This window comes from Panthera pardus, unplaced genomic scaffold (assembly GCF_024362965.1).
Source record: "Panthera pardus isolate Hobbes unplaced genomic scaffold, ASM2436296v1 HiC_scaffold_13, whole genome shotgun sequence".
NCBI classification, from domain to species: domain Eukaryota; kingdom Metazoa; phylum Chordata; class Mammalia; order Carnivora; family Felidae; genus Panthera; species Panthera pardus.
In genome coordinates this window covers 120722616-120738008 of record NW_026526688.1, presented here as the reverse complement: position 1 = coordinate 120738008, position 15393 = coordinate 120722616, and the positions used below count along the sequence as shown (strand labels likewise).

General features: G+C 37.6%; 1 protein-coding gene across 6 annotated transcripts in view; it reads right to left on the bottom strand.

Annotated features, from left to right (window-relative positions):
* The window catches only part of PPP3CA (protein phosphatase 3 catalytic subunit alpha), a 326963-nt gene that overhangs the window by 68134 nt on the left and 243436 nt on the right, over window positions 1–15393 (bottom strand). For all 6 annotated transcript variants that reach the window (XM_053901385.1, XM_053901384.1, XM_053901382.1 and 3 more), the window contains 3 exons: window positions 11823–11947; window positions 2788–2899; window positions 1095–1240 (listed from right to left, as the gene is read on the bottom strand). In XM_053901385.1, coding sequence (XP_053757360.1) covers window positions 1095–1240; window positions 2788–2899; window positions 11823–11947 — 383 coding nt within the window. The remainder of the gene's footprint in view (window positions 1–1094; window positions 1241–2787; window positions 2900–11822; window positions 11948–15393) is intronic.

The window sequence follows — 15393 nt, the reverse complement described above, 5'->3', positions numbered from 1 at the left end:
GTTTTGATAAGGCAACCAGAATACAGAAATTATTCTGGAAAAGTTACGGAGTGCATTCTAAAACCCTAAGAATAAATAATTATAAAATTAATTAAGTAAAGTTAAGTGTGGTGGAAACTGTAACTGACATAGGGCAAAAGGAAAACCTAAGAATCTTTTTATGGCTAATGTTAGAACTTAATGATGTATATGAAAATTGAACAGAATATCTGAAATATGGCAGAAAGTAAGTTTTGGGGATAGTGGGCGATAGCTTTAAATTTTACTTAATTTATGATAAGAAGTTTAGTTAATATTGCACACGTCTATCAGATTAAAGAACCCATGCAGAAAGTGAACCACTCTCTCCTTGAATTTCATGACTACGATTCAGTGTCACGTCTTTATCATACTTTAAACAGAGCGCAAATACCAATGCTCCGTGTTGATTAAAAGATTGTCTCTTCCACTACATAAAAGGATCTCATATTATCTCATATTACTACATATTCTCAAGACAAAGATACTTTCATATTCAATCTAACTAATCTTTTCGCTGGCTAAAACAACATTAATAGCCAATTTCAACTAAAAAATACCTCAAAAAATCAACTTTCACCTCATTACTCAATACAACCAATGGAATATCATCATCACCTTTGTTAGACTGTTATTTTAAAGTTTGAAGTTGTGAAAAGAGTAGATTTTCAAAAAAAAAATGATGATATAGACACATTTTAAAGGTCAAGTTGTGATTTTTCCCAAGAGCAAAGGAACATTTTCTAGCTATAATATACTATGAATATATAATGGGTTGCTTGAAACGAGCCAAAGGGAAATGAAAAGGCATATATATTTTTGGCAATCAAATATTATACATTTCAATGACACATCACATGGTAAAATGAACCCTGAGGTTTTTGAGATAAAAACTCTTCCAAGTATAAATATATTTCCCTTTCTAAATAAAAGTGAGTACAAAGAAGAGATTCATGGTCACTTTAAATCACTTGAATTCGAAAGGATAAAGTTAGTGAAAACGACAGGGAAATTCAGGTCTTCTATTTCTTAATGAAGCATGCAGAATGATGAGTCTTGGAAATAATAGAACTTACTTTTCTGATATCATCTAAAGTGTTAATCTCTGGAGACAAACCGCCGTGTACACACAGGAACTGTTGGTTCATCAGGGCAGCCAGGGGCAGGCAGTCAAAGGCATCCATACAGGCATCATATACGCGTTCTGAATACTTTATTTTACCTTTTAAGACATGATTTAAAAACAAATACTTGACTCTCAGGATTTCATAGCTAGGATCATTTCACTGAAATCGTTTTTTAATGCTTCCTTCCTAGAATCATACTATGAGCATATAACTACACACCGCAAAGTTCCAAAATGTGATTAAACAAGACGTCGTGAAGACATGTTATCGCAGGTTTTACCCACTATGGGAAAGTGTAATGTTCCTACGAAACCTTGTGTAAGCTGAAATGGAGTAAAGCAAAGAAGCAATTATCATTAATTCATATAGAAGCATTTTTGAGCATTCCCAGGTCCAAAAAAATAACCTCTTAGGCTTTTCTGATATCTTCAGACACTACTTGTAACGGATGCACAAAATAAATGGAGATAAAGTACAGAGGCTCACAGACACAGTTCAAAGCTATGGCGGCGTGAAGGTGCGGGGCTGAGTGTAGTTCCCAGGGAAGGGGCTTGGCGGGACCACTCATTGCTCAGGGTGAGCACTGCCTCTGTTAACTGCTTGCTGCAAATTTAACATTGAACCCTATTTTTGTTTTTTACCTTTCCTCCTAAAAGCAAAAATTCTCCTTGGGTTTCTTTTGGTTAGCAATAGCAAGTACTATTGTACGTCTTTCATGAAAGCAAAGTGACATAAGACACCCTTTGGAAAGGCAGAGAATAGCTGTGTTAATCTTTATATCTACTGTTGTAAATTTTTGTCGTTCATCCACATTTTAAGTTTGTAGTAACTTTTTATACAGCAGAGGAGAGAACTTTTGTATACATCCTCACTGTTCATCTGCAGATGTAGCTCAAAATTACATATACAAAAACTAGGAGACCAACAGAAACGTGGCCAGAAAGCTGGTTAAGTTTTCTGAGTGATCTTAGAGAAAAGGAGATGGCAAGAAATCTCCTAAAGTTGTTTATGTGTCACTGCACGCTGCTTTTCCCTTGTTGACTTATGTCTAATGTTTTGAAAGAAGTCTCTGTACTCCACTGAAAATGAGCCTAAATGACAGAGAGAAATTTGTTTCACTAGACAATAGGGAAAATTAAAGACAGGAGGAAAATAAAATTTATGCAAAGTAGTCCTCACTCCTAGTATTTATGTCTAAAGGAAGACGTCATCTTTAATTTGGTCAAATCCACTAGAGGCTAGTAAATTTATTGAGTCCAAAAAGAAGCTCAGTTGAATTTTCCTCCATCTGTTTTTCTTGAGTGATTTGAGATGAAAGGGTAAAATTCTTTCCCCGAATTGTAGTATTCTGGCTTTTTAAAAAAAACTAAGTTAATGATTGTTTCTTAGGACAAGTCACGTCAAATAGTAACTCAAAATTTTAGGTCACTTTATAGAAAATTTATAATATAAAAATAAATTCTGAGTTCTCTTCATGATCCATGCTTAGAAAGAGATACAGAATAACATCAAATAAAATAGTGTCATTTTTTAAGTTTCTGGCTTTTAAGCAATGGATCATATTATCATGTGCTCCCAGTGTGGGTTAAAATGACGATTTAGCACAAATGGTGTTAATGGAAGAAGCTTGAAGTATACTTACATTCTTGTTTAAATGTGAAATACTCTGTTAGATGTCTACATTCATGATTTCCACGAAGTAAAAACAGTGTTTTGGGGTAAAGAATTTTCAAGGCCCACAAATACAGCACACACTGAAAAAATAAGAATAACATAAAAATAAATATTTCCCTGTTACACTTAAGCACCCCATTGCTCACATAGCACGAAGACATGAACTGATGTGCTACTGTGACTGGAAGACCCCACAAGGCTAGGCCTTATTAAGGAGGATATTAAAAATCAAATAGAAAACATCACTTTAGTACAAAGCCAAGGCTCGTCTATAACTAAAATACATACATGCACTGGGAATCTATGTACCACAAGAAAACAATGGACTTTACAGGGTCTATTGGAAGAAGCCTGAATGAAGATATCCTAAAAATGTACCAGTGTAAAAGTATGAGAAGAAACATAATTAGCAATCAATAAATAAAGACACCTCTCTTTATAAAAAAAAAAAAAAATTAAATCAGGTAACAGAAATGGAAGAATTGGGAAGGAAAGGTAGGACAAAATTTAGTACTAAACAATATCAGGTTCAGGTTGATTGGGATTGGGTCTCCACTTTCAATTATGTTCTCTTCTTCACTAGCCTTCTTCTCCCTTATCACCTTGTCTTTTATTTCAGTGCCTTTGGTATACAAAGCCTTAAGTTTTTGGTTTGTTTGTTTGTTTGTTTTGTATGTAAATATAATTAAACTGAAGGCCAGGGAATCTCACTACACATGCTGCTAATAACTAAGGGAAACATTTCATATATCTTACAACTTTCAAATTAGTTACTTGGGTATTGCAGTTTATGTAAAAATAAAGGTCTACTTTGAATTCACCAGGTTTGGAATAAACCAACATTGACATAGTCATCCTGAAATGTGCATTAAGATAATTGAGATACTCAAGTACTAACATCAATTTCATTATCCTCCACTGGCATTCATCAAGAACCCACAGGGAAGAGAAAACCACTCTTCAAAAACAAGTATGCTTTTTTATCCTCATTAAGTTTATGTTCTAAAAGTGAGTCAAAAAGATACAAAACCACAAAAATATGGAGGCAAGTCTGAGTCTGATTAGTTAAGTCTGAAACCAAAAAACATACAGTATTTTCCTTTTTATAAAGAGCTTTCCAACATATAGTAAATATGCCAGAGTATGTCCACTGGGAAAAGCTACTGGTGATTCATTTGTTGTGATACCTGTGAAGAACAATCACCTCTGTCAGCTTATATGATGATTTATTAAATGAATGGAAATAATTACGTTTGAATATACAGCCCAAGTCTTGGAGAAAATACTAATTATCAAAGCAAGTATGTATTACTGTGTTTTTCAAGATATTGTTTCCAACTGTGTAATTATGATTGAAGTAAACAAAAATAATGAGTTGACATCAAATTTTATGTATATGATACCTTAATTAATTTTCTAATTATCATTTTCTAATTATAGCTATTAGCTGAAGTTCACATGACAAATGATATTGCTATTTCTGAACAGCTGACCAGACGGTCTCTACAAGTGATCCTTAAGTCATGATGGTCTGTCGATGGTGCATATTCCCTGTTATCCTCAGTGAGCAGTATGGTGGTTCAATGAGGCTCTGATCGCTGTGTATCTGGCTGTAGAGGTACACGTACATGCTTTTATAAAAGGAGTTTGTATTACTCGAACTTGTCTCACATTTCAGAGAAGATATTTATAAACCATTATTAATGTCAATGAGATAACTATTCCTAATTTAAACTTTATAAAGTTGAACCTTAATATTAAAGAAATACACACACACACACACACACACACACACACACACTTTCATACTGGTTGTTAACTTTGGATTTCTAGTTTGGAATAGGATGGGAACGTAAAGTCTTTTGCAAATTATATTTACTTATTAAAATTGTTGTATCTAACGTATTATATTTATATACTGAGAAAAAGCATATGTTTTGGCCATACCACAGCCACTTTTAGAAAAGATTTTCTTGCTGTTATTGTTGTTTTTACTAAAGTATAACTTATACGCAGTGAAGTGCACATATTTTAAATATACCAGTCAATGGGTTTTTATATATGTAAACTCTTATGAAACTACTAACCAAATCCAGTTACATTTCAGCACACAGAAGGCTCCCTTGGGCCTCCTCCTAGTCAATATCCTTTTGGAAATGGAACCACAACAGTGAACTCTTCAGATTAGCTTTGCCTGTGAGAATCCTAAAGCAAAGCTATTATTTTCCCAACTAAAATCTAAAACACAATTTTCTAACCCCAGTCAAGTGCTAGAGGAATCACGTTTGAGGACCCACGTTTTCTCCTCTGCCGACTGTTAAAAATCTCGTTCTGAAACTAGTGCACAGCTTTATCGACTCTAGTTTTAATTTCTGTAGCTTTTTCATAACTGAAACCTCAAAGAACCATACGGGAATATTTAATGATACATTTATCATACTTATTGACCTTTTCAGTGATTCAATCCACATTTAAAATGCCTTATTATTTAATGGATATAAAGTACTTAGTATACAGTAGGAGTTTAAGAAATACTAGTTCCTTTCCTATAAAAGAGAAGGAAGACAGGGACACAGAAGGGAGGGAAGGAGGGAAGAAAAGAAAGGAAAGGAAAAAAGAGAAAAGAAAGGGAGAAAGAAAAAGAAAGAAAGAAAACATAACTCAATTTCCAAATTCTTGGCTCAACATACCCTAACAATAAGAATCCTGTTTTCACATTTTATGTCCTTCTCCCCTGTGGCAAGAATAAAATATCTTCTCAAACGCTGAATAAAACCACAAATGCAGCCAATATGGAAGAAGTGGCATGGTAAATGAAAGGGCAAGAGTGGATTGGAGAGTGGAGCCCTGCCAGCCTTCGCCCTCAACATCTGGTGGGAGAGCACTGCCAAGCACAACACTGTCTTGCTGGCCACCATTCTACCATCTAAACGTTCTGGAAACCTGTCGATCTTCAGCAAAATCATAACCTGACATGATTTTTAAAAGGGAAAATCTCTTTAACAAAAAATGATCACAATCGGCGTGCCGGGGTGGATCAGTTGGTTAAGCCTCGGACTGTGGCTCAGGTCATGAGCTCATGGTCCATGGTTTGAGCCCCTTGTCGGGCTCTGTGCTCTTACAGTGCAGAGCCTACTTGGGATTCTCTCTCTCTCTCTCTCTCTCTCTCTCTCTCTCTCTCTCTCTCTCTCTCTCCCCCCCTCTCTCTCTGCCCCTCCTAACTCCCACTTTCTCTCTCTCAAAATAAATACATAAACTTAAAAAAAATTTATCACAATCAAAAAGCAAATGAAACGCAAATTCGTTAAATAATTGGTTATTTTCATATACGTGGTATGAGGTGGCAAATTTGAATAAGATTTTCGCTGAAGAAACCGGTTATGGTGGAAACAGAGATGCAAGTTTCACTGGCCTTTCCTCATTGTGACATGTAAATTCATTGCACTAATAACTCACAAGTGGACCTTCACTGTCTTTCCAGTGCTACCCTGAGCAATTAAACAAATATTTACAATTAGCTTGTAAATTTAGCTTTAAATACTTAAAACTTTAAAAACTTAAAATTAGCTTTTAAAAACGAAACACTGAGCCTCCTCTATATTTTTATTCATTTCCATCACAGACCTGGTTTTCACCTGTTTAACTTATCCATCTTTCCCAATGCACCAGCGCTAAGGATATCATTGTGCTAAGAATATCATTTTCTTCATTAGTTTCACTGGTTCACTGATAACAGCAGTGCAATGATTTATTCTGTATTGTATGCCTTTTTTGTTTAATGAGGAGTCTTCTTGAAAACTGGCACAGGGAAGTCGAGAAAGAGGGAAAAGAGGGAGGAAGCGAAAAAGAAAATCTACGGCTCCAGATCTCTATCAACCAGCCTTCGAAAAGAACTACCCAAGCTGGGATACGCACCAATCAGAAGGGATGTCTCTCAGTCACAGGACAATGAAGCGAAGGATGTATATTGGTTGGGAGAAGATCCAAACTCCCGGAATGTCAAACGCACCGCCTCTCAGGCATTCTTTGCCTCCTCTGACAAGCATGCAGAGAAGCAGCAGAGTAATAGCAATGCACTACAAAGGCCATCGTGGCAGGGAGACAGCAGACAATTCCTTCCTCGTGTCTGTGGCATCACTCTGTCACCTGACATCCCTTGCTGTCCCGTTCCCTTGTTAGTCTCAGGCAGAAGCGCAGAACATTGCCTGCCTTGCTGTGGTTCATTTAAGCCTGGGAGTTCATAGCGAATAAACACAACAGCTCTTCACGCTTACATGTGTTTGAGGCCCGGGCTGAGACCTGGATGTAAGTACAGCGGGAGGGGCTAGCCCACTACAGAGCCCACTGCCAGGCCGTGCAGTGCAGAATGGCGAGAGCAGGAACCTGAGGAAGCCACTAGAAGAAAACAGCTGTGTGTGCCTCCGTCTGCAGTTCTGAGTTTTTCTCTGCATTCTCAGACGCACGCACTCAGACGTGGACCTCCGTATGCACGTATGCCTGATCAGAGACGTGCGGGAGCATAATGCAATCACCACACAGAGGATGATGTTTGGTAGGGGACGAATTATTACCCCAAATAAAATGATCTCTTTCATCGCTCCTCAAAAACATGCTTGTTTTATTTGGGCTAACTTTGTGGGGAACGATTTCTAATCTTGGCAGAAAGAGAAGGTGGTGGGAAGGGATGGGGAGGGGTGCAGAAAATGAACTCCATGTACTGTCCACAGCTTATTATAACCTAGTACCTGAAAATACTACCTGGCAGAGACTGTATGAAATCCGAACCCCCTCTTCAAAGGTGATTTGGTAAGATTAAACATAAGTGGCTCCTCTTTGCCGGGAGGACAGTCAAAAAGAATACCTGCAGGGGAGTCCTGAATTATTGAGATGCATCAAGAACTTTTTGAAAGCTGTTAGGATAGTACGCGCTGGAAAACTGAGCTCTTGTTGTAGGAATTTTCTTAAACCAGCAGTGTCGTGCTCAAAGAGAGTATTTTATAATCAATGATGTAACCTTCAGATTTTAGAGGTGGGGGAGAGGGCTGTGTGTTCACGCTTGTGCATGTATGAGCGAATAAGAAAGTCTGTATCAGTGTCTGCATTACTGTGGTTTGCTTAGCGGATATGGCCAAGGCATGGGGTGTAGTGGAAAGAGCACAAATTTCTTTTTTTTTTTTAATGTTTATTTGTTTTTGAGAGAGACAGAGAGAGAGAGAGAGGGCATGAGGGAGGGAGGGGCAGAGCGAGAGAGGGAGACACAGAATCGGAAGTAGGCTCTAGGCTCTGAGCTGTCGGCACAGAGCCTGATGCGGGGCTCGAACTCACAAGCGGTGAGATCATGACCTGGCCGAAGTCAGACGCCTAACCGATCGAGCCACCCAGATGCCCCGAAAGAGCACGGATTTCTAACCCCAGCACTGTCATTTACTGTGTGTGACTCTCTCTGAGCTTTGGTTTGCACATACACAAGAGGAAGACATTTACATGCTCCTTGCAGAGCAGTGAGGAATAAATGAGATCACGTATACGGGGTAAACAATAGCATTTCAGCATGCAAACAATGTCAGCTTCCTTAATCCACAGTTAAGAACCCCAAAGGGTTCTCAGTAAACACATTTTATAGAAATGTCTGTTCTATTTTAAATGTGGTGATATCACTGAGCCATCCCCCAAACCCCTCAAAGGTCACAGTCTAATAAAAATGGATCATTTTCATAGATGAGGCCTTCAGATTTTTGTTATTTCTGTATGCCTGTGGCAAGTCCCTGGAGCTGTACTCTAAGACACTTAGAGTTTAATTAAAGAGCTGTTTATGAAGACAGGAACTCTGGTATATGGATCTTAGAACTTTCAAATGACCTGATACTTACTTACATTTGCTATGCCACCAACATCTGGATTGATACTTTGATCCTTTGCTTGAATTTCAGAAGGTGCATATTATACAAAATATCACAACTTTCATAGTTCAAATATCTAGATTAACTGTAGACTAAAAAGAAATCTGATGAAGAGCAAGCTAGTGATTACTGCTTCTCAAGTTCTTTAATTTAAAGAAGCAGAGTTCTAAGTAGCTCTAATTAGGGAGAGTTTAGGAAATTTCAAGTAATTTGAGGCCAGAGATACCAAAGCCTGAACTCGTTGAGTAAAAATTCAAAGGTAAATACACACCAACAAGATTAAGAAATAATATTATCTGAAGACGGAGTTGGTGAGACAAAGAAGGAGAAGCCCAAACACGCCAACTGTTACTTAAGCAACATACGCTGTAGCGCTTTATCTTTATTAGTAAGGGAACAGGAAACAGTATTAATTCTGTGATTAAATTTTAGAAGATGACAAATTAAGTCATTAAAAATCACAAATATTATGATATTAAAAAAATCTGTCCAACATAGCACTCCATCATTTGGCCAATAAAAATACATCACTCCCAAAAGGACGGACTTGAGCTTTCCCTAAGAAGATGAGCTTCAAGGAAGGTAGAACACCTATTCCATTCATCCTCAGAATCTTACATAGGAGCACTTTACATATTAAATGAGTAAGATGAATTTAAGAGTCACTCAAATAATTTTTTGAAGCCTCTAAAGGCTTTCACACAATCACAATTTAAGCGAAGTAGAAGAAACATGTTACCTCCCATTTCTGTTTTCTGCCTATCGCAGTTTTTCTCAAACTTAGCTCCATATTGAAATCACCTATGGCCATAGTAACAAATCTGGGCCCATGGGATGCAAGTCAAAGTAATTGTGCCACTTTTGGGAAACATCCTTAGATAAGAAGACATGCCCTTCTCTTTTCCTTTTCCTTCTGGCTGAATGTAACATGGCAGATGATGGTTGAAGCTGGTGTAGCTGTCTTGGGTGACAAGATAGTCTTTGGAATGAGCCCAGGCACCCTACACCCATCAGAGCAATGAGGCAGAAAGAACCTGGGCCCTGGCACCATGCTGGGTCACACCAGTTGGGTATTCCCATCTGTGGGCTTTTAATGGAGAGAGAAATAATCTTGTTCAAGCCACTGTTTTATAGGTTTGCTGTTGTTGTTTTCTCTTGGCAGATACCAGCCCTAATGTGATAGGAAAGTCTCACAAAATTTATATTCAATCACCATTCCCTAACAAGTTGGTCAAGTCAGCCCATGAATGAGACTTACGAAGTTGACTCATTTCTCCCCCTGGACTTTTCTTGCTTCAATTTCCTTCCTAGTTAATCTGACTTCTTTGATTCAGTCTTCCCCAGTCATGTCTACTTACAAAATTGTCCCACTTTTCTAAATTCCAATGACAATCATTTTCTGTACTTCTTTTATCACAAGATTTAAATAATCAATTCAAATAATGGAATCCTGGATAACTGCCTCTTCTAGGCTTCTGATGCTATGTAGCTTTTTATAGTTCTTTTTTCCTAATAGATTTAGGTTTCTAGAGAGCAAGGATATGCAGTTCTTTAAATTCTCCATAGTTCTGATTATAGTGCATAGACATTTTATGTTCAATAATACCATGCTTGTTTACCAAGTGGAAGAAATACCGAAAATTTACTTTCTCCTTTTGGATTTATATACCCAAACCATCCCTTCTTCCCTCATCATCATGAATAATTAAGAAATGTATGATCCTTAGATACAGAAAGGGTTAATATATTGGTGAAAAGATGATATATACTTTTATAATATATATAGACAATGACTATAGTTTCTCTCTCTGCATATATAGACTCAACAACTGAAGGTAAATCGAATAATCAAAACATAAAATTTGTATGACAGTCTTAAAAACAAAAGCTGTTTAAGAGTGATGTGTTCTTTGACATTAAATATTTCGATAGTAGGGGCACCTGGATGGCTAAGTCAGTTAAGCCTCTGACTTCAGCTCAGGTCCGTGAGTTCAAGCCCTGCGTCAGGCTCTGTGCTGACAGCTCAGAGTCTGGACCCTGCTTCAGATTCTGTGTCTCCCTCTCTTTGCCCTTCCTCTGCTCTCTGTCTGTCTCTCTCTCTCAAAAATAAATAACCATTAAAAAAATTAAAATATATTCTTATAGTAAATACAGTATTATGAAGAAAATTTAAAAACCTAGAGTGAATCTTCTTTTATATGATTATTATGAATACATGATGTTGATGTGAGACTTCTATAAAGTTGATTTCTCTCTGAATTAAGAATAATTGCTTTCCTTTTAAACATTGTTTCCTTATTTTTTTTTTCTGAGAGCACATATAATGTCAGGTACTACTATCTCATGAGCTCTGCTTCTTAACATTCATCCTTATTTCAAATCATTTATTGTAATGAATATTTGATGAACCCTTTCTGTGTTTGAGACACCATATTAAGCACCAAGAAAAACAAACAAGTGAATAAAGCCAGGCTGTTGCCTGTATTTGGAATGTAATTTCTACTTACCCGAAGCAGATGCAGGAGGGAGGCTGAGGAAGAACCTCTACTCAAAAGTTACCTGTTTTGTTCTAATTAATGAGTTTAATAAATTACCCTCGTTGGATGACAGATGCCAAAAAAGACAAAATACAGGGCTGGGAGTGTATTCACGCCTACTCACATATAACAGACACAGAGACACATGCACCTGGCTATCAATTTACAAAGGTAAGCTACTGCCTCACAATTTATAAGGCATAACCAGGCAAACACATTCCTGCTTCTTTAATCAACTTTGATTAGTTCTGTCAACAGGAAATAGAATTATCTAATGTAAAATGTGATGTAATTGTTCCAAATATATAAAAGCATATATATAATAAAAGGTGTACACACACACACACACACACACACACACACACATAAAATATGTATCTCTATGCACTAAAAAGCATATGGGAATCAACAGAAAACAGAATATGTAAATATCCCAAAAATTGAGGGTATTAAAGTTCTATCATAGACCAATAATTTTCTTAAACAAATAACATTTACCACTTTTAGTTTGCTAAGATATTGTTGATCCATTTCTGAATAGCTACGAAGAAATGATATAGACTTACTTCGATACTGAAGTACCCTCTGTCAACATAGTCCCCTAAGAAGAGGTAGCGAGTGTTGGCAGGAGATCCCCCCACTTCAAAAAGCTTCATCAAATCAAAGAATTGTCCATGGATGTCCCCACAAACTGAAAGAAACAAAGAAAATTCATTTTATGGTCACATTATGATTCGGGATGAGATTTGAAAAATTACAAAATGTGACAGTCAGAAGGAAAATAGAGCTCATCTTTGCGGAAACCTTCTTTTGCAAAACAGGAAAGTGAGACACAGATTGCAAAGTTAATTAGTGGCAGACCCGGTTCCAGCATCCAGGTCTAGCAATTCACAGATTAACTGCCAAAATGAAGATAATAACAAAAGTGACAAGTAGGCTTGTGCACTCAAGAATGCTGCACCACACACTGTGCTAAAAGTTTATGCACATTTTCTAATTTAACACTAAGAATGTCATGGGGGAAGTTCTCCCTTTTGCAGATAAGAGACAAGGCACAGAGAGGTTTGGTATTATCTCTATAAAACTGAGGTCTGAATCGCTACATGTCATTACCTCCTGAAGAAAAAGAAAGTTGATATGTATCATAAAAACTGTATTTCACGGAATCTAAAATGGCATCAATTATAACCCCATTAATTTATGTACCACTACGAAAGAAAAAAAAAACCCTCCCATTTAAATTTAAATTATAAAAGAACATTTTGTTTGTAAGATGTACTCTGATGTCAAATGTTAAAGTGAAAAAAATTGGAAAAAGGAAAAAACACTGTAAAATAGTACAAAAAACACTGGGAAATAATATTTAACTTTCTCACATTTTCCTTTAAACCAAATTTCTTGAAGGAGCTATGTAGTCTCTCATTTTAAAAACTACTTACTTACTCATTACTCAGTATTTCACTTACTTCTTTCAAAGCCCTAAAAAGTAAATATTATCCCCATTATACAGATGAGGAAACAGTGTGGCTAAGAGAGGTTATGTGGTTAAGCAAGATCACTATTACATATGGATGATTCAGGGTTTAAAGTCTGGATCTGCCTAATTCAAAGCTTTTGCTGTCAATCATCATGTTATAATATCGTTGATATTTTATGTATTTATACATGTATATATTTAATTTTTTACAATTTTATGCTTAAATGATGAACATGATGTAGTTATTTCTCAAACACGAAGAAGTTCACAGAATGAATATATCAGCAAACAGGAAATCAGGAGCATGCTATCTTAACCCATTCTATGCTGCAATCAATTTAAGATAAAAACATTTTAGTCTATCACCATCCCACCCCCCCGCCTCTTGTTCACTAGATGTGGGTCTTCGCTATCTTGAATAGTCCAAGTTTCTTTCTTCCTTGGATTTCCACAGGCTGGCTCTTTTTCATCCACCAGTCATGGGTACAAGGGGGTCTTTCTTGAACTAAATGAGTTGCCTCTGTCCAAAATCATTCTTCACCCCATTAATTTGTTTGGCTTTCTTCACAATACTTCTCACTATCAGGAATTATCTAGTTATTAATTTGCCTGCTGTTTCTTCCCTTATCTTTCTCATTGGAATATAACCTCTGTAAGGTTGTATAACTTGCCAATCTTGGTCACTGTATCCGCAGTGCTGAGAACAGCACCTCCCACCTGGTAGGCACACAAGAAACACGTGCCACCTCACGATTCTTCCATTGGGCCTACTCTGTGCTAAATTTGGAAACCCATTAACTAAGAAGTCAGAGATACAAAAAAAAAATTTTTTTTAATATTTATTTATTTTTGAGAAAGAGAGAGAGAGACAGAGGGCAAGCAGGGGAGGGGCAGAGAGACAGGGAGACACAGAATCTGAAGCAGGCTCCAGGCCCTGAGATGTCTGCACAGAGCCCGATGCGGGGCTCAAACCCATGAACCGGGAGATCATGACCTGAGCTGAAGTTGGATGCTTAACCAACTGAGCCACCCAGGCGCCCCAAGGAGTCAGACATTTTGAGGTGCCCTTGGGATTGACAGGACTGAATGACAGGTTTGCAGAGTGAGCTCTGGTGCAAGCCAAAAGCTTCCAACTTGTCTGAGATGCTTGTTTTAAGCCTTTTAAGTCACAGCTTTCAAACCAGTGTGCAGCGAGACTGGAGTAGAATGTGGGACCTCCACGCATCCGATGGTGGTTTCCTTACCTGGTTCTACATCAGAAACACATGGGAGGTTTGGAAACTACAGATTCCTGGGCCATGAATAAAAATCTCCAGAGATGCATATTTAGAACCAGCTCTTAGATGAGTTTTATCTAGTCAGTAAGACTAAAGAGAGTTACACTTTTGAGCCTTTGTGGGCACACTCAGCCCTCATTCTGCATGTTTGTGTGGTTCCCCTCACAGCGATTATATGTAGGGGAGATACCTATTTGACAGGTAACTTCTTTCAATGCTCATTCCCTGTCGGTGTTAGAGTAGGATTTCCTATGACATGAAAGGATAGTATTGAAAGGAGTATTTGACCGAGTCTAGGAGAAAGAGATGAATCTGAGAAAAGTGATAACAAAGAGAAAATTCCTTTGGGCTTCTGAATGTATCTATTCCTTGTACCTTGTGCATTTCAGTTTTAAGATAAAAGATTTATCCTGAAATCCTAATAGCTGGGAACATTCACTATTTTGATACCAAATTTCAGGATGAAACTGATGACCACATTTAGGTACCCAAGAGGATATCGGGTGGCGTCGCACAGAAGGGAAGGTTACCTCTACGTGATGGTAAGAGAAAGGTATAGCCAGGTAGTTTCCTCTATATGATGCTGTGGCCCCCACCTACCATCCTCTCGGGTACCTGAGACACTGGTGTCCAGTATAAAAAATGCCAGCTAATGAGGCAAGCTGTCTTGTTTGCTCACATTGTCCAATTCTCCAGGTGGCTGGGCCCTTTCATCTCCACTCTCACTTGGTTTTAATAGTACTTCTAAAAAACAGCCAGGCTTTGACAAGTTCTGTTATACCTTCACGGCAAGCTTATTCTTCATCAACATAGCCCTATTTCCTGCAATCCCCTAGCTTCCCATTATTTTCTTGTCATTCCCGATGGAACACTGCTGGCAGACAGAGTACTCAACTAGGGGCCAGCACTGAAAGGCCTATCATACTGAAAAGGCTCCAAAAATATAGAAGCGCAATACAGGTAATAAAATTATTCCTACTTGGGGGCACCTGGAAGCTCAATTGGTTAAGCCTCTGACTCATGATTTCAGCCCAGCTCATGATCTCATGGTTCATGGGTTTGAGCCCCACACCTGGCTCTGTGCTGGCAGTGCAGAATCTGCTTGGGATTCTCTCTCTCTCTCTCTCTCTCTCTCTCTCTCTCTCTCTCTCTCTCTCCCCCCCCTTTATCCTCTCTTAAAATAAACTTAAAAAAATTAAAAATTTTCAAAGCATTCTATGTCCATGAAAACATCCATTCATCTGGCTAAACATTCCTCCAAAATATATATTATATCTTCAATAGATTATTCAGACAACTGCACATATTTCCATCAGCAATGCATAGAATTATGGAATTAATAAAATGAGCACATCAAAGATAATGAAATAAAACATAAAGTTT